General features: G+C 42.3%; 1 protein-coding gene across 2 annotated transcripts; it reads left to right on the top strand.

Annotated features, from left to right (window-relative positions):
- The first annotated feature begins 11194 nt into the window (after positions 1 to 11194).
- On the top strand, positions 11195 to 26928 carry slc9a1b (solute carrier family 9 member A1b). Of its 2 annotated transcripts, none has more exons than XM_064979935.1 (13): positions 11195 to 11852; positions 14249 to 14482; positions 15232 to 15458; positions 17706 to 17956; positions 18134 to 18351; positions 18545 to 18744; positions 19681 to 19770; positions 21586 to 21656; positions 21841 to 22008; positions 22603 to 22699; positions 22950 to 23069; positions 23440 to 23515; positions 24583 to 26928. In XM_064979935.1, exons 1-13 carry the CDS (start codon positions 11597 to 11599, stop codon positions 24837 to 24839), a joined length of 2265 nt encoding a protein of 754 aa, XP_064836007.1. In that variant the 5' UTR covers positions 11195 to 11596; the 3' UTR covers positions 24840 to 26928. The 2 variants fall into 2 exon arrangements, with proteins under 2 accessions (XP_064836007.1, XP_064836008.1); XM_064979936.1 differs by having other exon boundaries at positions 24591 to 24697.
- The last annotated feature ends 224 nt before the right edge of the window (positions 26929 to 27152 follow it).

A 27152-nucleotide genomic window follows, 5' to 3' on the forward strand; every position in this document is an offset into this window, starting at 1 on the left:
GACACAACACTAACTGTCCTGCACTGTCCTCATTATGCATCACTGGACTAACTGCTACTAAACATTCCTCTGAGGAACTCAGCAGTGCAGAGACTGCATTGGTAGACAAGGGAGTTGCAGTTGGTTTGATGGCAGAATCATATAAAGTGTTATGTTTTTCATTCCTTTAGACTTCACACTGCCTTCTCCCACCTGGGAAAGAGGTGACAGATACCGAAATGAAAAATCACAGTGTGTGTGTGTGTGTGTGTGTGTGTGTGTGTTTTTTATTTTTTTATTTCACCTTTATTTAACCAGGTAGGCTAGTTGAGAACAAGTTCTCATTTGCAACTGTGACCTGGCCAAGATAAAGCATAGCAATTCGACACATACAACAGCACAGAGTTACACATGGAATAAACAAAACATAGTCAATAATACAGTAGAGCAAAATAAAACAAAAAGTCTATATACAGTGAGTGCAAATGAGGTGATGTAAGATAAGGGAGTTAAGGCAAGAAATAGGCCATGGTGGCGAAGTAATTACAATATAGCAATTAAATACTGGAATGGTAGATGTGCAGAGGATGAATGTGCAAGTAGAAATACTGGGGTGCAAAGGAGCAAAATAAATAAATACAGTGTGGGGATGAGGTAGTTTGATGGGCTGTTTACAGATAGGCTATGTACAGGTGCAGTGATCTGTGAGCTGCTCTGACAGCTGGTGCTTAAAGTTAGTGAGGGAGATATGAGTCTCCAGCTTCAGAGATGTTTGCAGTTCGTTCCAGTCATTGACAGCAGAGAACTGGAAGGAAAGACGACCAAAGGAGGAATTGGCTTTGGGGGTGACCAGTGAGATATTCCTGGTGGAGCATGTGCTATGAGTGGGTGCTGCTATGGTGACCAGTGAGCTGAGATAAAGCGGGGCTTTACCGAGCAGAGACTTGTAGATAACCTGTAGCCAGTGGGTTTGGCTAAGCGAGGGCCAACCAACGAGAGCGTACAGGTCGCAATGGTGGGTAGTATATGTGGCTTTGGTGACAAAACGGATTGCACTGTGATAGACTGCATCCAGTTTGTTGAGTAGAGTGTTGGAGGCTATTTTATAGATAACATCACCGAAGTCGAGGATCGGTAGGATGGACAGTTTTACGAGGGTATGTTTGGCAGCATGAGTAAAGGATGCTTTGTTGCGATATAGGAAGACGATTCTAGATTTAATTTTGGATTGGAGATGCTTAATGTGAGTCTGGAAGGAGAGTTTACAGTCTAACCAGACACCTAGGTATTTGTAGTTGTCCACGTATTCTAAGTCAGAGCCGTCCAGAGTAGTAATGCTGGGCGGGCGAGCAGGTGCGGGCAGTGATCAGTGATGCATTCAGTGATGCGTTTAGTTTTACTTGCGTTTAAGAGCAGTTGGAGGCCACGGAAGGAGAGTTGTATAGCATTGAAGCTCGTCTGGAGGTTAGTTAACACAGTGTCCAAAGAGGGGCCATAAGTATACAGAATGGTGTCGTCTGCGTAGAGGTGTATCAGAGAATCACCAGAAAAGTGAGTCGGCCCGAGGATTGAACGCTGTGGCACCCCCATAGAGACTGCCAGAGGTCCAGACAACAGACCCTCCAATTTAACACACTGAACTCTATCAGAGAAGTAGTTGGTAAACCAGGCAAGGCAATCGTTTGAGAAACCAAGGCTGTCGAGTCTGCAAATAAGAATGTGGTGATTGACAGTCAAAAGCCTTGGCCAGGTCGATGAATACGGCTGCGCAGTAATGTCTCTTATCGATGGCGGTTATGATGTCGTTTAGTGTGTGTGTGTATGTGGGGGGGGGGGGGGGGCAAAGCTTTCCTACACGGCTCACATTGGGTGCCCGCTGTAGATGATGGGATCTCCCACACAGAGCCTCTGTTTCCTGGTGTCTTCCTCTTTGCCTTTCATTGGGTTCATCCAGCCTTTAATGTGGTTGGTATAGTAGTCTGTCTGTTTGGTATGGCCGTGGCCGCCCGGTTGTTATCAGGGTTGGGTAGGTTACTTTCTATATGTAATACGTTACAGTCACAAGTTACCTGTCCAAAAATGTAATCAGTAACATAACTTTTGGAGTAACATAACCTGATTACTTTCATTTACTTTTGGATTGCTTTCCCATTAAGAGGCATTAGAAGAAGACTAAATGGATCCATCAAATGCATTTGGTTTGTGTTACTGTAATTTAATAATGCCAATGTGTTGTCATTAATTGAAAACCCTTAATCTATTTTATGAGAATTTGTAAGATTCTTGTTTGCATAAAATAGAGGTAGACAAGCCATTTCAATAATAGGTAACAGAATTTATTCTCGGAGCGCGCTCCCATGTTACCATGAGCAACAGTATATATACAATAACATGACGTCATTTCATTGCTTTACAGAATCCCCTCCCCTCGACCGGGACAAAGTGAGGTTAATAGTTCATTCTAACTTACTAACACACACACAGGTCACACAACATAACTGAATTAACTTTTGACCCATCAACATTATCGATCACCACTTAGCTGACAGTTCTAATTAACAGAGAACCTAGGAATGCACTCACAGCCTTATCTAAAACACCCCAGAGCTCAGTTTCGTTGGTTCAACCATAGGTTAACTACCTTATCTGCTTACTTAATCCACAACCCATTCGTTTCTGCCTAGTTGGAATGGTGTTCATTAACTTTAATTACTCCTTGTCCGTGTCACACAATCCCTTCTTATGAACTCATAAACTCATAAGTTTACTTAGTTACAGTTCCATTTAAAATGATTTGTTCAGTCATTTAATCATAACTATCCCAACAGTTTGTCATCTTAGACGTCTCTGACTTGTGGTCGGACTCGCTCAGGTGGAACAAACTTAAACTTGCACCTTTCCTCCAATGCTGAATTGAATGTCATTGAGAAAACATGTATTTTCAAAACATCCTTTCTGAATTTAAAAGTAATCCAAGGAGTATTCATCAAGTTTTTCAAAAGTATCTGTAATCTGATTACAATATTTTTGCTGGTAACATAACTGATTCCTTGGAGTCCGCATCACCAACAAACTAACATGGTCCAAGCACAAGTCGTGAAGAGGGCAAGACACAACCTATTCCCCTCCAGGAGACTGAAAAGATTTGGCATGGGTCCTCAGATCTTCAAAAGGTCTTACAGTTGGACCATTGAGAGCATCCTGACGGGTTGCATCAGTGCCTGGTATGGCAACTGCTCGGCCTCAAACCGCAAGGCACTACAGAGGGTAGTAGGTACGGCCCAGTACATCACTGGGGCCAAGCTTCCTGACATCCAGGACCTCTATACCAGGTGGTGTCAGAGGAAGGCCCTAAAAATTGTCAAAGACTCCAGCCACCCTAGTCATAGACTGTTCTCTCTGTTACCGCACGGCAAGCAGTACCGGAGCATCAAGTGTAGGTCCAAGAGGCTTCTAAACAGCTTCTACCCCAAGCCATAAGACTCCTGAACAGCTAATCAAATGGATATCCAGACTATTTGCATTTCCCCCAACCCCTGTATTGCCCCCAACCCCTACACTGCTTCTATTCTCTGTTATCTACACATAGCCACTTAAATAACTCTACCGACATGTACATAATTACCTCAATTACCTCGACACCGGTGCCCCTGCACATTGACACATTGACTCTGTACCGGTACCCCCTGTATATAGCCCCGCTATTGTTATTTACAGCTGCTCTTTAACTATTCATTATTCTCATACTTTTTTGTATTTTCTTAAAACAGCATTGTTGGATAAGGGCTTGAAAGTAAGCATGTATTCGGCGCATGTGACAAATAACATTTGATTTGAAATGAAAAACAAAAGTGTTGTATACCGGGAATGGTGGTGACCACCGCTCGAACCTGATGGTATTTACAGTATACCAGAGCCACTATGCAGCGATAGAAATTCAAGTAATGCTACTGTAGTGTAATGCTACTGTAGTGTTTGAGGGAGAGGAGTGGGACCAGGGCTGCTTGCCCTGGACCAGTTCAGTTTAAACACACTTGCCAATAGCTATATCACCAGCATCTTTGTGTAGACCTATCCTATTCCTTCTGTGCCATAAAGGTCCAGACATCTTGGTAGATGTCAAGCAAGCATACAGGGATGCTACAGCGGGTTACTACTGTATGTGTCTCTGACATACATCCAGTGTCTCATTCCTGCCTTTGAACGTTAAATATCTAGCTGGGTTAGCACACTAATTAGCTAACATTGTAGCTGGCATGAACAAGATAGCAAAGTGAGTTTCAGTAACGATGATGCCATGCATTTCTATCACAAGTTGCTGGGCTGACAGTTTGCATGAAATTACAAATGACTTGTCAGAAAAGGGTGACATCTTTACTATGGCAGGGTGGGTATAATTTGTGGAACGTTCCAGCAGGAATCTATTCCAAAAACGTTGTAAATAACAAGGTTGCCAACAAACAATGCATAGAAAGTTGTATAAGCTGCAGAATAAGATAGGAAGTGGTCTATTTAATTATGTTTTTCACTCACCACGTTTATTCTGAAAAATATCTGTCCTCACTAGCCTATGGACAAACATTAAGAATAAGCTATGTGTTGAGTTGATGCCTATTCGGCAGCTAGTTAGCTAGGTGAATTGATTATGCTATTTTGAATGCATTGTTTGTTGGCAACCTTCAGTGGTGGAAAAAGTACTCAATTGTCGTACTTGATCAAAAGTAAAGATACCTTAATATAAAATGACTCAAGTAAAAGTCTCCCAGTAAAATACTACTTGAGTAAAAGTCAAAAAGTATTTAGTTTTAAATGTACAGTCGTGGCCAAAAGTTTTGAGAATGACACAAATATTAATTTTTACAAAGTCTGCTGCCTCAGTTTGTATGATGGCAATTTGCATATACTCCAGAATGTTATGAAGAGTGATCAGATGAATTGCAAATAATTGCAAAGTCCCGCAAATGAACTGAATCCCCCAAAAACATTTCCACTACATTTCAGCCCTGCCACAAAAGGACCAGCTGACATCATGTCAGTGATTCTCTCGTTAACACAGGTGTGAGTGTTGACGAGGACAAGGCTGGAGATCACTCTGTCATACTGATTGAGTTCGATTAACAGACTGGAAAGTTCAAAAGGAGGGTGGTGCTTGGAATCATTGTTCTTCCTCTGTCAACCATGGTTACCTGCATGGAAACACTTGCCTGCATCATTGCTTTGCACAAAAAGGGCTTCACAGGCAAGGATATTGCTGCCAGTAAGATTGCACCTAAATCAACCATTTATCAGATAATCAAGAACTTCAAGGAGGGCGATTCAATAGTTGTGAAGAAGGCTTCAGGGTGCCCAAGAAAGTCCAGCAAGCGCCAAGACCATCTCCTAAAGTTGATTCAGCTGCGGGATCGGGGCACCACCAGTACAGAGCTTGCTCAGGAATGGCAGCAGGCAGGTGTGAGTCCATCTGCACGCACAGTTCAGCAAAGACTTTTGGAGGATGGCCTGGTGTCAAGAAGGGCAGCAAAGAAGCCACTTCTCTCCAGGAAAAACATCAGGGACAGACTGATATTCTGCAAAAGGTACAGGGATTGGACTGCTGAGGACTGGGGTAAAGTTATTTTCTCTGATGAATTCCCTTTCCGATTGTTTTGGGCATCCGGAAAAAAAGCTTGTCTGGAGAAGACAAGGTGAGCGCTACCATCAGTCCTGTGTCATGCCAACAGTAAAGCATCCTGAGACCATTCGTGTCTGGGGTTGCTTCTCTGCCAAGGGAGTGGGCTCACTCACAATTTTGCCTAAGAACACAGCCATGAATAAAGAATGGTACCAACACATCCCCGAGAGCAACTTCTCTCAACCATCCAGGAACAGTTTGTTGACGAACAATGCCTTTTCCAGCATGATGGAGCACCTTGCCATAAGGCAAAAGTGATAACTAAGTGGCTCGGGGAACAAAACATCGATATTTTGGGTTCATGGCCAGGAAACTCCCCCGACCTTAATCCCATTGAGAACTTGTGGTCAATCCTCAAGAGCCGGGTAAACAAACAAAACCCCACAAATTCTGACAAACTCCAAGCATTGATTATGCAAGAATGGTCTGCCATCAGTCAGGATGTGGCCCAGAAGGTCATTGACAGCATGCCAGGGTGGATTGGAGATATCTTGAAAAAAAATGGTCAACACTGCAAATATTGACTCTTTGCATCAACTTCATGTAATAGTCAATAAAAGCCTTTGACACTTATGAAATGCTTGTAATTATACTTCAGAATTCCATTCTGACATCTGACAAAAATATCTAGACACTGAAGCAGCAAACTTTGTGGAAATTAATATTTGTGTCATTCACAAAACTTTTGGTCATGACTGTACAATAATGAAATCACCAGGTCCCAACATACATGGCAAGTCAAGAAAAGTAATTGTCACTTGTCCACACTACAAACTGAAGTTAAATAAGAAAAACTTCAAAACAAATATACCAAGAAAGCATACACATTGCTTTGAAACAGTGTCCAAGGAAATATTTTTGTCATGTGAGTGCATTGATGTGAGAAATGGTGTGTTTGCAGTCGAAAATACATTTTCTGGTCCAGCAACACCCATACATGTTGTGAACATTTCTTGGGCTAATTCAGTTCCAACTATGTTCAAAACTGTTATGCATGCTGGAGTATTAAAAAGCTGTTGAATTGTACTTTTTCTTTACTTTCACATACACTGTGTTCACAGAAACATTGCTCGGATCTTGTCCCCTGGACCTTGGTGGACTTTTGGTGTGGATGATGTTCAGGTTGGATATTCCTTTAAATTATTCTACTAAACTGTACCATTTGATTGTCATTTCTTTATGGAAAATTAATTGCACCTTGTTCACACCACAGGGCCTACCAAAGCAAGGTTTCTCAAACAACTGTGGGGTGTTTGTTGTGATCGTAAGATGCTATTCAGTATATTATATTAGTCCTATTTTCTGTTATAACATGTGAAAAGTTATTATTATTTCTGTGCTTGCAGCACGGCACAACATTAACATCGCTCTAATCACAGTCATTAGACAGTTGAAGAAACTTGAGTGGACTTATGGAAATGCACAGTAAGACATTATAACACTATTGCTCACATTTTTTCTTGTTTATTATTCTTGACACTTTTTGGGACCTATTTCCTACAGATTTTACACTACATACACAATTCATACATCAAACTCCTGCGAAGCTGGATGCTGATGTGACAAGCTTCTTGGGGGGGGGGGTGTCTTCTAAATCCTGAAATAATCCTGAAATATTATTCCTTGGGGGGGGGGGGGGGTATTATTATTATGATTTACTATTATCATTATTATTGTTGTTATGAGGTTGTTATCAAACTTAACAACCTACTCTTTCTTAACTTACAGTACGCTCTGTACATTGCAATGGAAGCACAGTGTGATTTCACTTAGGTATGTATAAATAATGAAATTATCATCACTAGTGGATACAATGTTTTTGGGATACTCATCCGATTGAGTGATTTTCTTTTTCAAAGGAAAACATGCATCAAATTAGGCGACAGTGGTGCCTAGTTGTCCTGCAGAACTTTCCAATCCCCTAAGTCTTGAACATTATAAAAACTTTTCATTTGCATCCTTAAAATCACCCACGCACCAGGCTGTCTCTCCATCTCCACCCTCCAGGTTCTCCCGCCTGTCAGGCACCTCCAGTCTCCCTCCTGTCCGGAGCCGCCAGAGCCGCCCGTCAGTCAGGAGCTGCCAGAGCCACCCTTCACTCCGGAGCGGCCAGAGTCGCCCTTCACTCCAGAGCGGCCAGAGTCTCCCTTCACTCCGGAGCTGCCAGAGTCTCCCTTGCCAGAGTCTCCCGCCTGTCCCGCGCTGCCAGAGTCTCCCGCCTGTCTGGCGCTGCCAGAGTGGAGACACCGTGCGCATCACCGCATAACACGGTGCCTGACCGGTCACACGCTCCCCACGGTAAGCATGGGGAGGTGGCTCAGGTTTAAACCCTGACTCTGCCAATCTCCCCGTGTGACCTCTCCCCGTGTGACCCCTCCCCAAAGATTTTTTGGGAGCTGCCTCTCCGGCTTCCGTTGTTGATCTAACTCCTCGTGTCGTTGCCGTCCCGCTTTCGCTGCCTCCATCTGCTCCCTTGGACGGCGATACTCTCCGGCCCGTGTCCAGGGTCCTTCTCCATCCAGGATGTCCTCCCATGTCCACTCCTCCTGGCCACGCTGCTTGGTCCATTTTTGGTGGGATCTTATTTTATGGTTAGTTTCTTAGCCTTACAGAACTGTTCGCTTTCGTTTTTTTGTCTTTGTTATTTTGTTTTGGTGTCATCAATAAAAAGACGATGTACGCCTACCGCGCTGTGCCTTGGTTCACTCTTCATTCTACAAACGAGAGCCATTACAGTTACAGAGACATGAGATGTTCTGTGTGGAGGCAGTTGACAACAAGAAGTCTTTGCTTCTTTTGAGGAGCAGGAGTGAAGCCATTTTTGAGGAGTGGTCAAACCTGGTTTTTGTCTGCTGTGTTAATTATTTCAATTGATAATTGTGTTGTTTAGTGAAGATGACGTAGAAGTCACCCGAGTCTCTGATCTCTGTACTGGAGCTGGTATAACTTAATTCATGTACAAAGCACATTCAGCTTGTCAGTATGGTATATTCAGCCTCCATTTTCATCAGGAAAGTAAATAGCATTATAAATCAGGATAGGTAGTAACAGTATATATATGCTCAATGAAATAATATAATTAAAGTTGTAACATTTATCAACACAATTTTAACAGTACATGACATAATGTTCACTGCAACAATATCAGGACGGATTGTCCCAAATATAGCATGAAGCAAAAAGTGTTAACACATCTGCTGGTACCACTTCATATAATATTTCTTATGATCTTCAAAAATGAAATATGTTTGTATTCAACATGTGCCTTGCGCAAACGTGTGTTTGTATTCAGTGTGTGGGACAAAAAAGTGGGAAGGGTCAACCATTGAGCCCGGCCCCGAATTGCACACTGCAGTCAGGGGCATTTGGTCCTGTGTGCATTTACAGGTGATTTGAACACTTGTTATGATAATTTTACACTTGCTTCCTTCAAGTGTCAAATATCATTTTTTGTACACGTGATTTTGTTTGTCTGTCCAGTGTGCATTACAGGGGATTAGAACGCTTGTTATGGTAACTTTTACACATGTTCATTACACTTGTCCAGTGTGCATTTATAGGTGATGTTAACGCTCTAACCCAGAGACTCTGTCTAGAGTCTCGCTCCAGCTACTGGGAGGGCCGACCTCTGGAGACAGGGGCTGACACCTTGAAGGTGCGGAGACCCCCCCCACCACTCGCCAAGGCAACTAGGGGGCGCAACTACAGAGAGCCAGCTCCCTTCCCCATTGAAATGGAGGAGAAGGCCAGAGAGGGCTGACAATGACCCAGGGAGGGGGGCCCAACCCCCTGAAAAGGGGTGCCTAACCCTGCCCATGGCCACCAGGGGGGCTAACCAGGGGGCCAAATGACATAATTTGAGTCAATTGGAGGTGTACCTATGGATTAATTTCAAGGCCTACCTTCAAACTCTGTGGCTCTTTGCTTGACATCATGGGAAAATCAAACGAAATTAGCCAAGACCTCATTAAAAAAATTGTAGACCTCCACAAGTCTGGTTCATCCTTGGGAGCAATTTCCAAATGCCTGAAGGTACCACGTTCATCTGTACAAACAATAGTACGCAAGTATAAACACCATGAAACCACGCAACCGTCATACTACTCAGGAAGGAAATGCGTTCTGTCTCCTAAAGATGAACGTATTTTAGTGCAAAATGTGCAAACATATCCCAGAACAGCCAAGGACCCCGTGAAGATGCTGGAGGAAACAGGTACAAAATTATCTATATCCACAGTAAAATGAGTCATATATCGACATAACCTGAAAGGCCGCTCAGCAAGGAAGAAGCCACTGCTCCAAAACCGCCATAAAAAAGCCAGACTACGGTTTGCAACTGCACATGGGGACAAAAATGGTACTTTTTGGAGAAATGTCCTCTGGTCTGATGAAACAAAAATAGAACTGTTTGGCCATAATGTTTGGAGGAAAAACGGGGAGGCTTGCAAGCCGAAGAACTCCATCCCAACCCTGAAGCACGTTGTGGGGGTGGGTGGCCTGCTGCAGGAGGGACTGGTGCACTTCACAAAATAGATGACATCATGAGGAAGGGAAATTATGTGGATATATTGAAGCAGTATCTCAAGACATCAGTCAGGAAGTTAAAGCTTGGTCGCAAATGGGTCTTCCAAGTGGACAATGACCCCAAGCATACTTCTAAAGTTGTGGCAAAATGGCCTAAGGACAACAAAGTCATGGTATTCGAGTGGCCATCACAAAGCCCTGACCTAAATCCTGTAGAGTGTGCGAGCAAGGAGGCCTACAAACCTGACTCAGTTACACCAGCTTTGTCAGAAGGAATGGGCCAAAATTCACCCAACTTATTGTAGGAAGCTTGTGGAAGGCTACCTGAAACGTTTGACCCAAGTCAAGCAATTTAAAGGCAATGCTACCAAATACTAACTGAGTGAATGTAAACTTCTGACCCACTGGGAATGTGATGAAAGAAATAAAAGCTGAAATACATAATTCTCTACTATCATTCTGACATCTCACATTCTTAAAATAAATTGGGGATCCTAACTGACCTAAGACAGGGACTTTTTACTAGGATTAATTGTCAGGAATTGTGAAAAACTGAGTTTAAATGTATTTGGCTAAGGTGTATGTAAACTTACGACTTCTACTGTATCTCTCGCCGAAACAGACGGATTTTGATTGGGATTTTTTTCTTATGTTAATTCGATTTCTCTGGTGCATGACCATTGTGGGCCAAGGGTCTCTGTCAAATAAATGATGAATATTTAAATATTTTATTTGGATGGACAAGGTGTGGTAGCCCCCTAAGGCCCGCCCATAACGCCGGACTTGCTTTGCCATGGTTATGAAGTGTACTGCACAAATGGAACGTAAAATCACAGAAAATATATGTTCTGGATTTTACAGATTGTGATTTTACTGCAGAAGAGTAGCAATTTGTCCATCTTTTTGTATCACAAATTGTAATGGACTCCCACTCCACTCCAGTTGGTGGCGGTAATGCACATTTTTGGTTGCCAACCACAGAAGTAGAAAATAACCGAATTGGGCTGGTTGTATGAACCATTGAGGTGTGATTGCAGCCAATGTAACCCAAATAGAGGACATGAGGCACAAATGGGAGTTGATATTCCGCCTGATACATAACAGCTGCGCCTTTCACATTAGTGAACACTTCAACGCTTGACGACACTGCGCAAACATTTAAGGAGGAATACAATCATCATCAAAGCCGGCGTTAACTCTCATTCATCAGGGAGCTTTTTACTGTTTTTTCTTTACATCTACCCGTGATATTCTATGCATGATGTCCATACATTCACCTCGTAAAAGTGCAAGCTCCAGCTGCAGTAACATGGCACCAGCATCACTTCCCCTTACATCTTCATTTCTGCTTGCATCTCCGACGCATTGATGGAGGATGACGATTTGGAGTAGCTAGCGGGATAAATCATTAACATATTTGAAATGCCGGCATTCTCGTGTGCCTTTCTTGGCTGTCGCAGGGATCTCCTGGTAATAGTTTTAGTTGTGTTCGTGGGCATTGGATTACCTATTGAAGCCTCTGCCCCTGCATATCAATCGCATGGGACTGAAGGCTCACATTTAACTAATATAACAAATACTAAAAAGGCATTTCCTGTACTTGCCGTAAATTACGAACAAGTACGAAAGCCTTTTGAGATCGCGCTATGGATCCTCCTCGCCTTATTGATGAAACTTGGTGAGTATCAGCCTTTGCTTTTGTCACGATGTTAACATGATACATTGGGAATGCCCCCTGCTGCATTAATTGATATGGATTAATATGACACAGTATAAAACCCTCAACGTCACATTGCGTCATGCATCATGACACTGCAGCTGTCTGCTCAGGGGGTATGATAACATGATTGAAAGCTTCAGACCCGTTTAGACAGGGACATTATTGCAATACTCTACAACTCGTCAATTCAGACAGGAATGTAATGTTATAAACATACTACAGTTCCTGCCAAGAAATTTGGACACAGGAGTTAGACTTGCCCACCTTGTTCCTAATCGCTAAATTGGTGGTAGAAGTGGGATGATATTATAAACGTATTGTAACGACCCTGGGTTTATAAGCGCGGAAATCGACCCTGCCGCACGAACATGCTTTTGCGGCACAGTCGATAGCGCGCCGGACCTCGGTCTTGAAGGTCGAGGGTTCGAGACCTGCTCCCTGCCTGTTTTTACACAGTATTATGGGCACAACGTTCTCTGCTTCTTTGTGCCACAGGATTGGGCTTGGAAGCAATACTATTACCAATAAGTAAAAGTTGCTGCAGCCATACCCATTGTTCCAGCCCTACTTTTGATCATGAGACACTGCATCTTACCATGGACTTTATAAGCAATTGTCCCTCTCACCAGTCACCACTAGAAATAGATGCAGAAGTTCCATAAGATTAGTGTAATGGAGACTTGAGGATTAAACACTGCACGATTTGGCAAACATTTGAGTTGGAAATTCTGAGAGCGAGGAGAGCAGTTGTTATCATGACCTGCCAGAGTTAAAGGGGGTCGCTAGGGGTGTAGCTAGTTCTGCATGTATTTCCTGTGACTGTACTTTCACTTTTAAAATAGACTATTGTTCATCTCAGAAAAAGACACACACTACACAAATATTTCATATTGTATTCACATAGCCCTGTGTCCCAAATGGCACCATATTCTCTATATAGGGAATAGGGTGCCATTTGGGACACACCCTATTAAGGGATCTTCCGTGTACATGTTGTCATTTCGGAGTCAGCTTGCCGAGATAGTGATTGGCCGTGGGGCTATCCCCTCCCTGTCTATCATTGGCCCAGCCCAATAAGTGAAGCTGTTTTGGACTTATCTGCTGCAGCAGCAGCTCTCTCCTCAAGGCCAGTCTGCTCTTCTGTACTCTGTGATAACAAAAAGAGGAAAGGAGCTGGTGGGGGCTGATGCATACAGTGGCACATACAGCAGTATACCAATTTCAAACAGTGTCCTAGTCCTGAAATATTTACACTGTAGTCATTGAGACTGACTGTCTCCCAATATCCTTATCCTTCAGTTATTGTTATAATGAATGGTGTGTCTCTTGGTGGATACATATTGTTGATGAGTTTTAATGTCACGCGCACAAGTACAGTGAAATGCCTTTCTTGCAAGAACTTCTTGTGAGTTATGTAGGGTTTTTGTGCTTCACGCCCTTGGCCCATCCCAGATGTAGTAAATTATAACATTCCAGGACTCAGACATACATTAGGCGGAGACCCTTGAGGTACTGGAGTGGTACTAGGGTTCTCCTGTTTGTATCCACTTGCCCTAAGAAATGTATATCTGGGTCTAAGTTATCTGCAGTTGCAGCACCAGCATGGTTGACCTATGACTAGCAACTTGTGCAATAGCATTCTGTGTGTTGCCTGAAATAGCGGTCTAAAAAAGGCCTTTTTAATTTTTTATGAGAGCTTAGAATGTCAGACAGTGATGCACAACTAACTGATTAGAGCATTTCATTCATCCAATAATTAAGTGGTTATATGTGTACAAGGGAACAACTTTGGTTTTAGAAGTGGGGAGGACGTAAATGTATTATATATATATATATATATATACATATATATATATATTTATTTATTTATTTATTTATTTATCCAGTCGGGTAAACACTCCAAACAGCCTACTCAACCGCTAGGGGGTGCAATTTCAGAATGTGGGGGGGAGTTAAGTTGCACCTCTGTACGTGTATACTGTAAACTTAAAATAACTATATCCACTTCTACAGGCAGTTTGTTTTATACAATGTATTGCACATCTGAAGGCAATTGCAACAGAGGCTATATCAACATAGGGAGGAAATTGCACACATTCTTGCCTGGACACAGCAATGTCATAGTAATGAACCCACTGCCTTCTACTGACCTAGACCCGTATTCATAAATAAAAAAACGAAAAGATCTAGGATCAGCTTTGCCTTTTAGATCATAATGAATAGGATTACATAAACAGGGGGGACCTGACCCTAGATAAGCACTCCTACTCTGACACTTTATGAATATGGTCCCTGGTGTACGGCAGACAGATTTGTCTCTATAATAACATTAACTACCTCATCTCCCCATTTAGGTTTCCATCTGATCCCGCGTCTGTCTGCCGTGGTCCCAGAGAGCTGCCTGCTCATCGTGGTGGGGCTGCTAGTGGGGGGGCTCATCAAGGTGATTGGAGAAGAGCCCCCAGTACTGGACTCCCAGCTCTTCTTCCTGTGCCTCCTCCCTCCCATCATCCTTGATGCTGGCTACTTCCTGCCGATCCGGCCCTTCACAGAGAATGTGGGCACCATCTTGGTGTTTGCGGTGATAGGTAACTAAGCACTGACTGCTAAGCACTTTATCCCTCCAGTGGGATAATTTGTATACAGATGTATTTGCTACTTTCATATAATCATATTTATATCATATAGTTAAACTGCCACAAACACATTTCCTAGCCTGGTCCCAGATCTGTTTGTGCTATAATGTCAAACTCCTTGTATTGCCATGGTTAGTGAACTACTACTACTACCCTTGTGAAAATTGTAATTTGTATACAATAATTTAGCCTTTGCTGGTATTGATACCATGTAATGTCACCTTAGTGAAATAAACCATTGTCCGTGTCCGAAATCTAGCTTGCCTACTAACTTAAACTGCATACTGTGTATACTAATCATACTACATACTGTTTAGAACGTACTGTTTAAAAATGAATGCAGTCAGCAAAAAAATATCAGCATACTAAGCTCCTCCTACTGAGAATGCCTCATCTAATGTGCAATTGTGTTGATTCCCGCCATTTGTTCATTTTGGTGCGGCGCATCCCCTCAGCTGAATATCAGCTGTTGTCAAACACATGTGGGTCTCAAGACTATTCTCTTCCTCAATATTGTGCAGCGAATTCTACTAGATGAAAAGCCAAAATGAGCTGGCATTTAAAGTGTTCAAAATTTCACATACTATAATTTCACATACTATAAAAGTATGTTTTTCCTTCCTCAATACCCAAAATGCCTACTATTTAGAATGCAAGTACAGGTATTAGGACATGGCCATTCTCTTTCTATCTCTTTCTAGGTACCCTGTGGAACGCCTTCTTTATGGGGGGCTTGCTGTACGCCTTGTGCCAGATCGAGAGCGTCGGTCTGAGCGGCGTTGACCTGCTGGCCTGCCTGCTCTTCGGATCCATCGTGTCGGCCGTGGACCCCGTGGCAGTGCTGGCTGTGTTTGAGGAGATCCATATCAACGAGTTGGTTCACATCCTGGTGTTTGGAGAGTCCCTTCTCAATGATGCTGTCACAGTGGTGAGTGTTAAGGGTTTTCCAACCAAGGTGCATGAATTGAGTAGCAAACTGTGCTTCCAAGAGGAAATTCAGCAACTATTTATGGGCAGTGGATTGATAAAACCAGCGTGCTTCGGCCCTTCGCCTTCATCGGGGTCATTTGTCACAGTGGGGACAAATCAAATTTGAGGCCAAATTTTATTTGAGGTGATACTGTTAGTTCACTTAGTTGCTGCATTTCTCTTTCTGTGTACAATGTTGGCTTGTTTCCATCAACTCAAGTTAACATGACAGGAGCTGTTTTGTTACTTTATTCCAATGCCAGCTGTGTAAATTTAGTGTTCATTTCCAGACCCGTGGCTAACGCCACCAGCCACCCCGCTTAACAGGCAGCCAGTGTTCTCACAGCTGAGGAGAATGAGCATAATCCATTTTCTATTAACCATGATGGAGCACTTTCCCCTCTGCTAGCGACTAACTGTAAGGTACACAATATATACAAAAGTATGTGGACACCCCTTCAAATTTTGGGATTCGGCTATTTCAGCCACACTCGTTGTTGACAGGTATATAAAATCGAGCACACCGCCATGCAATTTCCATAGACAAACATTGGCAGTAGAATGATCTTACTGGTGAGCTCAGTGACTTTCAACGTGGCACCGTCATAGGATGCAACCTTTACAAGTCAGTTCGTCAAACTTCTGCCCTGCTAGAGCTGCCCCCGTCAATTGTAAGTGCTGTTATTGTGAAGTGAAAATGTCTAGGAGCAACAACGGCTCAGCCGCAAAGTGGTAGACTACACAAGCTCACAGAAAGGGATCGGCGAGTGCTGAAGCGCGTAGCGCATAAAAATCATCTGTCCTCGTTTGCAACACTCACTACGAGTTCCATGTGCAATGCCTAGCATCGGCTGGAGGGGTGTAAAGCTCGACGCCATTGGACTCTGGAGCAGTGGAAACATGTTCTCTGGAGTGATGAATCACGCTTCACCATCTGGCAGTCCGACGAACGAATCTGGGTTTGGTGGATGCCAGGAGAACTCTATCTGCCCAAATGCATAGTGCTAACTGTAAAGTGTTTCCAACTTTGTGGCAACAGTTTGGGGAAGGCCCTTTCCTGTTTCAGCATGACAATGCCCCCGTGCACAAAGCGAGGTCCATACAGAAAATGGTTTGTTGAGATTGTTGTGGAAGTACTGGCCTACACAGAGTCCGGACCTCAACCCCACCGAACACCTTTGGCATGAATTAGAACACCAACTGTGAGCCAGGCCTAATCGCCCAACATCAGTGCCCGACCTCACTAATGCTCTTGTAGCTGAATGGAAGCAAGTCCCCGCAGAAATGTTCCAACATCTAGTGGAAAGCCTTCCCAGAAGAGTGGAGGCTGTTATAGCAGCAAAGGGGGGGACCAACTCCATATTAATGACCATGATTTTGGAATGAGATGTTCGACGAGCAGGTGTCCACATTCTTTTGGTCATATAGTGTAGATGGCATTTGACTGTGGCTCACTCACCGGCTCACTGTATGTGTAAACATCTATTAATAGCAGTTTAGGTGCTTTTGGCAGGTGTAGATATTACTCAGCCAAATGGTTCTGACTATGCCAACCCGGACCACTGATTCAGCTATCACCCAAACAGGATGGTGGTTTAATGGAGCAGTAAAGCAATGGGAGGGTATTTACTGCCTGGCGGTGATAATGGCCTCAGTGTTCCAAAAGACTGAAGAGCTGAGAGGGGCTGATGCCAGCTAGTGTGCATCCCAAATGTCACCTTATTCCCTACATAGTGCAACCACTACTAGTCAAAAGCAGTTCACTATATACTAGGACTAGGGTACCATTTGGGACTCGACCCTAGTATCTTGAGCTTGTCTGAAGGATACCGTATAGATAGTCCACATGTTGTTTGAATACCATGTATAATCATGTTACCATTCAACCAATAGGTAACGTGAAGCAAATGGATAATGTGTCTCAGCATATAACACGGGTGTAGGGATATACTGGTGTAGTGGTTAGAGGACCCTTGGCTTGAAATCAAGCCTGATCAAGGATAACGTGAAGCAGAATCAAATCGACAACTATAGATAAATCTAGTTGATTGAATATGGCTATTTCCTGGACATATAGTCTGTATCCCAAATGGCACCCTATCTAGTGTCCCAAATGGCACACTATCCCTTATGTAGGGTGCCATTTGGGACTCACAAACACATCTCTGCGAATTTCCACTGACCCCTCCTTCGTCCCTCCATGCAGGTTCTGTACAACCTGTTTGAGGAGTTCTCCAAAGTGGGGACGGTCACTGTATTGGATGTGTTCCTAGGCGTGGTGTGTTTCTTCGTGGTGTCCCTAGGAGGGATCCTGGTGGGGGCCATATACGGCTTCTTGGCAGCCTTCACCTCTCGTTTCACCTCTCACACCCGCGTCATCGAACCCCTTTTCGTCTTCCTATACAGCTATATGGCCTACCTTTCCTCCGAGATGTTCCATCTCTCTGGTATCATGGCGTAAGTAGCTATTTGACAGGGAACGGATGTGTATTGATTTGGGAGATGGGACACCATTCGGTTGGCTTCAGTATGTTACATGGAGCATTATGGTTACTGTAGTACATCATGCTATAAGTTGAACTGACAAATGAACATGAAGTTACAATGAAAATTGTCTTGTACTACCTTCCGTAGTTTGATAGCATGTGGGGTTGTGATGCGGCCCTATGTGGAGGCCAACATATCCCACAAGTCCTACACCACCATCAAGTACTTCCTGAAGATGTGGAGCAGTGTGAGCGAGACACTCATCTTCATCTTCCTGGGCGTGTCCACGGTGGCAGGGCCGCATGCCTGGAACTGGACCTTCGTCATCACCACCGTCATCCTCTGTCTGGTGTCACGAGTACTGGGTCAGTATTATGCAAAATGCTAATTCTTTAAAGATTTCCATAAAAGTTACAGTAAAACAGATGCAATATAAATGTGGAATAAAATGTTAAAAACCAAAATGTAAATACACTAACGCTAAAGTATAACTTTTTTAATCCGTTTCATTTATACTTGGGGAAAAATGTATTTATTTTATCTGTCTGTGTATTACAGGTGTGATTGGCCTTACATTCATCATAAACAAATTCCGTATTGTCAAGTTGACCAAAAAGGACCAGTTCATTGTGGCCTACGGTGGCCTGCGAGGGGCCATAGCTTTCTCCCTGGGATACCTGCTGTCAAATAGTCACCAAATGAGGAACTTGTTCCTGACAGCAATCATCACTGTCATTTTCTTTACTGTGTTTGTGCAGGTGAGGCAGATAATCTGAATGATGCTCTAAAGCAGTGCTTCCCAACACCTCCAGTAACCCCAACAGTACACTTTTTTGTGAAAGTCACCCAGTAAAATACTACTTGAGTGAAAGTCTAAAAGTATTTGGGTCTAAATGTACTTAAGTATGAAAGGTAAATATAATTTCTAAAATATACTTAAGTATCAAAAGTATAAGTATAAATAATATACAATTCCTTATATGAAGCAAACCAATTTTCTCCCATTTCTATTTATTTATGGATAACCAGGGGCATACTCCAAAGCATTTGTGTTTAGTGAGTCTGCCAGATCAGAGGCAGCAAGTATGACCAGGAATATTCTCCTGAAAAGTGTATGAATTGGACAATGTTCCTGTCCTGCTAAGCATTTCAAAATGTAATGAGTACTTTTGAGTGACAGCGAAAATGTATTGAGTAAAAAGTAAATTATTTTCTTTAGGAATGTAATGAAGTAAAAGTTTTCAAAAATAGAAATTGTGAAGTATAGATACCCCCACAAATGACTTGAGTAGTACTTTTCTTTAAGTACTTTACCTCACTGCTGTTGGAGGTACTGGAGTTGGGAAACACTGCCTTAAAGCGTAGGTGTCAAACTCATTCCATGTGGAGTAGAGTGTCTGGAGGTTTTTGATCAACTATTGTTCTTGATTGAGCAATTAAGGTTACTGATTAGTTAGGAACTTCCCACACCTGGTTGTCTGGGTGTTGAAATTCAAGGAAATAACAAAAATCAACAGATGTTTGCCCCTCCATGGAATAAGTTTTGACACCCCTGCTCTGAAGTACAAACATTCCTTGACTCTGCTCCAAAATGTTATTGTAAATCTCTGAAAAAGTGAAATGGAACACTTTGACCTGCTTGTATAGACAAGGTTCACTTTACAACTAACTACTGCTTTTCTGGGTGTTTTCAGGGTATGACAATCAGGCCCTTGGTTGAGCTACTTGCTGTCAAGAAGAAGAAGGAGAGCAAGCCTTCCATCAACGAGGAGATTCACACAGAGGTAATCTCGGAATCCCAGAACCAAAATCTTGCGTAGCAGCATCACCTATTTATGTTACGTACAGTTGAAGTCGGAAGTTTACATACACCTTAGCCAAATACATTTAAACTCATTTTTTTTTTAATCCTGACATTTAATTATTGTAAAAATTCCCTGTCTTAGGTTAGTTAGATCACCACTTTATTTTAGAATGTGAAATGTCAGAAAAACAGTAGATAATTATTTATTTCAGCTTTTATTTCTTTCATCACATTCCCAGTGGGTCAGAAGTTTACATACACTCAATTAGTTTTTGGTAGCATTGCCTTTAAATTCTTTAACTTGGGTCAAATGTTTCGGGTAGCCTTCCACAAGCTTCCCACTAAGTTGGGTGAATTGTGGGGCATTCCTCCTGACAGAGCTGGTGTAACTGAGTCAGGTTTGTAGGCCTCCTTGCTCACGCACGCTTTTTCAGTTCTGCCCACAAAATGTCTATAGGATTGAGGTCAGGGCTTTGTGATGGCCACTCCAATACCTTGACTTTGTTGTCCTTAAGCCATTTTGCCACAACTTTGGAAGTATGCTTGGGGTCATTGTCCATTTGGAAGACCCATTTGCGACCAAGCTTTAACTTCCTGACTGATGTCTTGAGATGTTGCTTCAATATATCCACATAATTTTCCTCCCTCGTGATGCCATCTATTTTGTGAAGTGCACCAATCCCTCCTGCAGCAAAGCACCCCCACAACATGATGCTGCCACCCCCGTGCTTCGTGGTTGATATGGAGTTCTTCGGCTTGCAAGCCTCCCCTTTGTCCTCCAAACATAACGATGTTCATTATTGCCAAACAGTTCTATTTTTGTTTCATCACACCAGAGGACATTTCTCCAAAAAGTACGATCTTTGTCCACATGTGCAGTTGCAAACCGTAGTCTGGATTTTTATGGCGGTTTTGGAGCAGTTGTTTCTTCCTCACTGAGCAGCCTTTCAGGTTACGTCTATATAGAACTTGTTTTACTGTGGATATAGATACTTTTGTACCTGTTTCCTCCAGCATCTTCACGGGGTCCTTGGCTGTTGTTCTAGGATTGATTTGCACTTTTCGCACCAAAGTACGTTCATCTCTAGGAGACAGAACGCAACTCCTTCCTGAGAGGTATGATGGCTGTGTGGTCCCATGGTGTTTATACGTGCGTACTATTGTTTGTACAGATGAACGTGGTACCTTCAGGCGTTTGGAATTTGCTCCCAAGGATGAACCAGATTTGTGGAGGTCTACATTTTTTTTTCTGAGGTCTTGGCAGATTTTTTATTTTTTTATTTTCCCATGATGTCAAACAAAGAGGCGCTGAGTTTGAAGGTAGGCCTTGAAATATATCCACAGGTACACCTCCAATTGACTCAAATGATATCAATTAGCCTATCAGAAGCTTCTAAAGCCATGACATAATTTTCTGAAATTTTCCAAGCTGTTTAAAGGCACAGTCATTTTAGTGTATGTAAACTTTTGACCCACTGGAATTGTGATACAGTGAAATAATCTGTCAACAATTGTTGGAAAAATGACATGGTTTGCACAAAGTAGATGTCCTAACCGACTTGCCAAAACTGTAGTTTGTTAACAAGAAATTTCTGGAGTGGTTGAAAAACGAGTTTTAATGACTACAACCTAAGTGTATGTGAACTTCCGACTTCAACTGTACGTCTGTCCACTAGATATTACACATGGGTGACAAGCAGTATCATTATACTGTAGTATGGGTCCTTACATATTACACTAAATTAAATGCATGGTTAATCAGAGCCTTTTGTAAACACCTAATTTTCTCTCTTAGTTCCTGGACCATCTCCTCACAGGAGTTGAGGGTGTCTGTGGCCATTATGGGCATTATCACTGGAAGGAGAAGTATGGATCCCATGCCACTGTGAAATAAACATATTAAAAGGATTGATATCGTTTTGGGGAATAAAGCAGCCATTTTATTCTTCACACATCATGAACTCTCTTCCTCTTTATCTCTCTCTCTCTCTCCATCCATCTCCTTTTCTTTCTGTTTTCCCTCTTTCCATTCCTCTTCTCCTCATATCAGGCTTAACCGCTTCAACAAGACCTACGTGAAGAGGTGGCTTATAGCGGGCGAGAACTTTAAGGAGCCTGAGTTGATCGCCTTCTACCGCAAGATGGAGCTGAAGCAGGCTATTATGATGGTGGAGAGTGGCCAGCTGCCCTCAGTTCTGCCCTCCACCATCTCCATGCAGTAAGTATTGCCTCCTATTTCTGTTTAAGATATACTTATTTTTAACCCCTGGAGTGCAACCTGTCCTTTGTACTTATCATCCGTGCAGTAAGAGTAAGGGCCCACTACTGTCCAAATCCATTCCTCTCCACCAGAGGCCACTGTTGGCTTAAGCTTAAATCATAGTCCACAGACGCTAGGACCCGATCGTCCAGTGTCCCATTGTGACATGGCTACGCAGCTTTCAGACCACCATCTGCGGTGGACACACAGCCTGAATGCGCACCTCCCCACAATTCCCAACCAACGTGTCTCTGGTACACATCCTCTATTCATTTGTGTTGAATGTGTTGACAGTTGAAGAAATAGCTTGAGCTGCACTGAGAATTTGAAAAGTTGAGCCAACAGCCCAATGTTCTAGAACACTGCTGTGTGTACATGTACACATGTGGTGCTCTGTTAGATCCTTAACCTAGTCCCAGATCTGTCATGCGGTGTGACAGGAGTTGGCAAGACCGTACAAACCGACCTGGAACTAGGCTATAAGTGGCCTGTCTGTTCGTAACTGTGGTGTGATGGCAATTTTGGTCATATCTTTAATCTGTGTCTCCCAAGGAACATCCAGCCCAGAGCGATTCCACGGGTCTCTAAGAAACGGGAGGAAGAGATCAGAAGGATCCTGAGGGCCAACCTGCAGAACAACAAGCAAAAAGTAAGTTATAATAAAGGATTGGTTGAAATTGAATGTCTAAAGGGAAATTAGGTTTGCCACCTGAGGAAGATAGAAAAACAGAATATGCACACAGGCATACCCGCCGTGCATCTTACACTGAGTTTAATTTTTTTAGAGTAACGTATGATGTCTCTTTATGTGCAGACAGAGCTCTGTTACAGTTTCTCTTTGCTATTATCCCCAGGCACCAAGCAATACCATTTTCACATCCAGTTCCTTGTTTCCCCAGATGCGCAGCAGATCCTACAGCAGACACACTCTGTTTGACGCCGATGAGGAAGACAACGTGAGCGAGGTGCGCCTACGGAAGATGGAGATGGAGAGGAGGGTCAGTGTGATGGAGAGGAGGGTAAGTGTGATGGAGAGGGAGGGTAAGTGTGATGGAGAGGGAGGGTAAGTGTGATGGAGAGGGAGGGTAAGTGTGATGGAGAGGGAGGGTAAGTGTGATGGAGAGGGAGGGTAAGTGTGATGGAGAGGGAGGGTAAGTGTGATGGAGAGGGAGGGTAAGTGTGATGGAGAGGGAGGGTAAGTGTGATGGAGAGGGAGGGTAAGTGTGATGGAGAGGGAGGGTCGGTGTGATGGAGAGGGAGGGTCGGTGTTTGGAATAGACCCCAGTCCAGTGTTCTTTCTTGACCACAGCTATGTCTCCAACCTTGCAGAGATTTTGCCTCATTGCAATAATGAAGCATATTGACGTTGTAACAATATTGTTTCTGCAGATGAGCCACTACCTCACTGTTCCAGCCAACCGGGAGTCACCTAGGCCTGGAGTCAGGCGAGTCAGGTTTGAATCAGGTCTGTCAGTCTAGCACACCTGGGTCGTATTCATCATGGCACCCCGCAGCACAATATTGTAGAATGAAAACAAGCATTTCTTATTGGACTGAGTTCAGATAGTACCTCCCTGTTTCGGACCATTTTCTTCTGTTTTGTGCCTTGTTGCTTCTGTCTGTCACTGAAACGGTTATAATTCCTAAAAAAAATGTGCCCCTGTATATATCCATATTATGTTGTCATATTCAATATAAATATGCAGTAAAAAGAGTTCAGATTTGTAACGTAAGTGTTGATAACAGACCTGGGATAACTAGTTGTAATTATGCTGTGTGGAAAGTAACTATTTTTTGAGGGAAACAAATAGTTACTTCAAATATACATATCCCCAAAAATGACTACTTTTCTAAATGTACTTGTACAGATCTGAGAAAGCAACTAGTTTTTTGAAACTATAGAGCACACACAATCTCACAAGATGGCCATTTTGGGATATTTGTTTCCTTTGACACTGAATAGCCATATTTTGTTGCTGTTAGCATTCTCAGTAACACTTAACAGTTCTTGTGTAATGAAACTGTTATTACTTTTGTAGCAACATGTATTACCATGTTACATAATACTTTGGCAATTGCATTTTATTTGCATAGCAATGAGCTGAGTTTTTGTAACTACTGTACACAAGGAATAGTGATTTACTTATTCCACTTATGTAATACCTCCATTATTGTGCAATTATAAAGCAATTTCCAAAGTTAGGTATCAACAATGTTGCTATTGTAATAATCAAAGTTACTACACATGTATAAGAAGTTGATGTTAAGTGTTACTCTACCTTATGTCTCGCTCATTATGAACATATATTTGTTCGTCATTTTGGAGCTGAAAAATTGGTCTACTGTAATGTTGAGATTTGATGTCCCTCGTATTCAACTCTAGGCTGAGATGTGTTCAAAATACTTCCAAATATTATTGTTTTTTCTGAAACCTATTTGAATATCAAAGAAACTAGTTGCCTTTTAGTTAACTATATTTGACTACCTTGAGTATTTGCCCAGCTCTGGTTAATAATACTTTCTTTCTTCAAGACAACCAGGTTTTCAGTGCTGACAGTTTCCCTACTGTCCACTTTGAGCAGCCTTCCCCTCCCAGCACACCTGACACTGTCAGCCTAGAGGAGGAGGTACCCAAGAGGCCTAGCCTGAAAGCAGACATAGAAGGACCCAGGGGTAATGCATCAGACAACCACCAGGGCGAGCTGGACTGCCAGAGACTAGCACGCTGTCTCAGTGACCCCGGTCCCAATAAAGACAAGGAGGACGACGATCCCTTCATGTCCTGTTAAAGAACATCTTTTAAACTATAGCGCTTCAAATGAGGAGAATAATCGGATTCCACTATTTCAGAAGCTCCTTAATTCTCCTCTGGCACTTACTGGTATGAGATGGAGATTTTTCTATGGCAACATCTCAAAGTATCTCATGTATCGAAGGACATTTCTAATTTATCTCTGTGCCGTTGTATTTCTCATGTTTGGGTCCTTGTTCTTTGGTATTTTTGATGTAATATGTGAATCATTTGCCAAAGGTTCACGTACCAATTTTTCTTAAACCATTTTTCAGTATCATGAAATCATGAGTGAAGATTTGTTTGTTTCAGATATTTTTTAATTTATTTTTTGTTATGTAAAATCACGGCTTCCTTTTAGAGAGAGGAATGTAGGTGTTTGTCAGCACTTCTGTCTTAATACGTTTTTCACATGATAGTGCTTCTCATTCACTTTGTTCGCATGAATATTAAATATGTTTTCTCGGACTGCATCACAGGGTAGCTGGCCAACTACCCTTATCAGCCAGAAAACACACTCCTGGTAACTATATAAATACAAATGCAATTTCCAGTATGTCTTTTGCCTGGATAAAAGCCTTTTCATTGGAAGCAAGTAGCAAAATAGATTGCATTTCACTCAAAGTAATCGCACTCATGCCTTGTCTCCACTGTATTTGGGTCTGAAGCTGTCAAAAACCATTTAGACTTGTAAGTGATTGTTTAAAAAAAGGAAGTTGCCAAGTTGAATAATTTTTATAGGAAAGACAATGCAGGCCTATTTGAAATGGGTTGACTTGTTAGCAGTTTGTACTGAGAGGTAAAACAAGCTTTACAGATAATATGCATCAGAAATGAAGATGACTTCATGACTGAGTTTAACAAAGTGCTCATAAAATACAAATATTTTGTTGGACATTTTAATAGTGAGATTTGTGGTAAAATAATTAAGATATACTGCCATCAGGGGTCAGTATATAGCCAAAGCCTGAAATTGATGAGAGAGAGAAAGGGCCAGTTGCCAGGACCACAAATAAAAATTTCATCTAGACACTGTTGCCCTAGAGCACACAACTATACCTCGACCTAAACATCAGCGTCACAAGTAACTTCCACAAAGCTGTGAGCATGTGCCATCAAAAATAACATACAATTTGACATATCAATTAGGATCTGGCTAAAAATACTTGGATCAGTAATAGAACTCATTGCCCTTCATTGGTTCGGCAGTCTGGGGTCTCACCAACCAAGAATTCACAAAATGGGACAAACACCAAACTGAGACTAAAATATCCTGTGTGTACAACGTAAAACACCAAATAAATGCATGCAGAGCAGGCCGATACCCGCTAATGATCAAAATCCAGAAAAGAGCCGTTAAATTCTACAACCACTTAAAAGGAAGCGATTCCCAAACCTTCCATAACAAAGCCATCACCTACAGAGAGATGAACCTGGAGAAGAGCCCCCTAAGCAAGCTGGTCCTGGGGCTCCGTTCACAGAGCCCCAGGACAGCAACACAATTAGACCCAACCATATGAGAATACAAAAAGATAATTACTTGACAAATTGGAAAGAATTTACCAAAAAACAGAGCAAACGAGAATGTTATTTGGCCCTAAACAGAGAGTACACTGGCAGAATACCTGGCCACTGTGACTGACCCAAAATTAAGGAAAGCTTAATTTTTTTCACTTTCTAACCTCCTGCGAAATGTATGACCATACTAGACACATTTCCCCCATTAAAAAAAAGATTACACATACCCACAAATAATTTGAAAACAAACCCAATTTTGATAAAATCCCATATCTATTTGGTGAAATACCACAGTGTGCCATCACAGCAGCAAGATATGTGACCTGTTGCCACAAGAAAATGGCAACCAGTGAAGAACAAACACCATTGTAAATACAACCCATGTTTATTGATTTTCCCTTTTGTACTTTAACTATTTGCACATATGACATTTTGAAATTTCTTTATTCTTTTGGAACTTTTGTGAGTGTAATGTTTAATTGTTTATTGTACTTTTGTTTATTATCTACTTCCTTTGCTTTGGCAATGTTAACATATGTTTCCCATGCCAATAAAGACCTTAAATTGAAGTGAAATTAAGAGTGGGTTAGTGAGAGAAAGACGGTGAGTAAGTGACATTTTATTGGAGGGCCCCACCCTCACGCCTTGCTAGCTAAACATTTGTGCAGCCCTCCTCTTGACAGCAGAGATAAGTTTAAGAGTTCATTTCCTGTAATTCAACATTTTTCCACAGGCATTAGAGAAAATGTTGCAGTTTTAAAGCAAGTTTGCTGCAATTCTACACTTTTTGCCA

Source organism: Oncorhynchus masou, chromosome 12, assembly GCF_036934945.1.
Source record: "Oncorhynchus masou masou isolate Uvic2021 chromosome 12, UVic_Omas_1.1, whole genome shotgun sequence".
In the NCBI taxonomy this organism is placed as follows: Eukaryota; Metazoa; Chordata; class Actinopteri; order Salmoniformes; family Salmonidae; genus Oncorhynchus; species Oncorhynchus masou.

Excerpts from the sequence above, each read along its gene's own strand:
- slc9a1b (XM_064979935.1), top strand. The coding sequence starts at position 11,597 with ATGCCGGCATTCTCGTGTGCCTTTCTTGGCTGTCGCAGGGATCTCCTG. Across the intron at positions 15,459-17,705 it reads TCAATGATGCTGTCACAGTG|GTTCTGTACAACCTGTTTGA; the intron begins GTGAGTGTTAAG and ends CCCTCCATGCAG. Across the intron at positions 18,745-19,680 it reads TCTTTACTGTGTTTGTGCAG|GGTATGACAATCAGGCCCTT; the intron begins GTGAGGCAGATA and ends GGGTGTTTTCAG.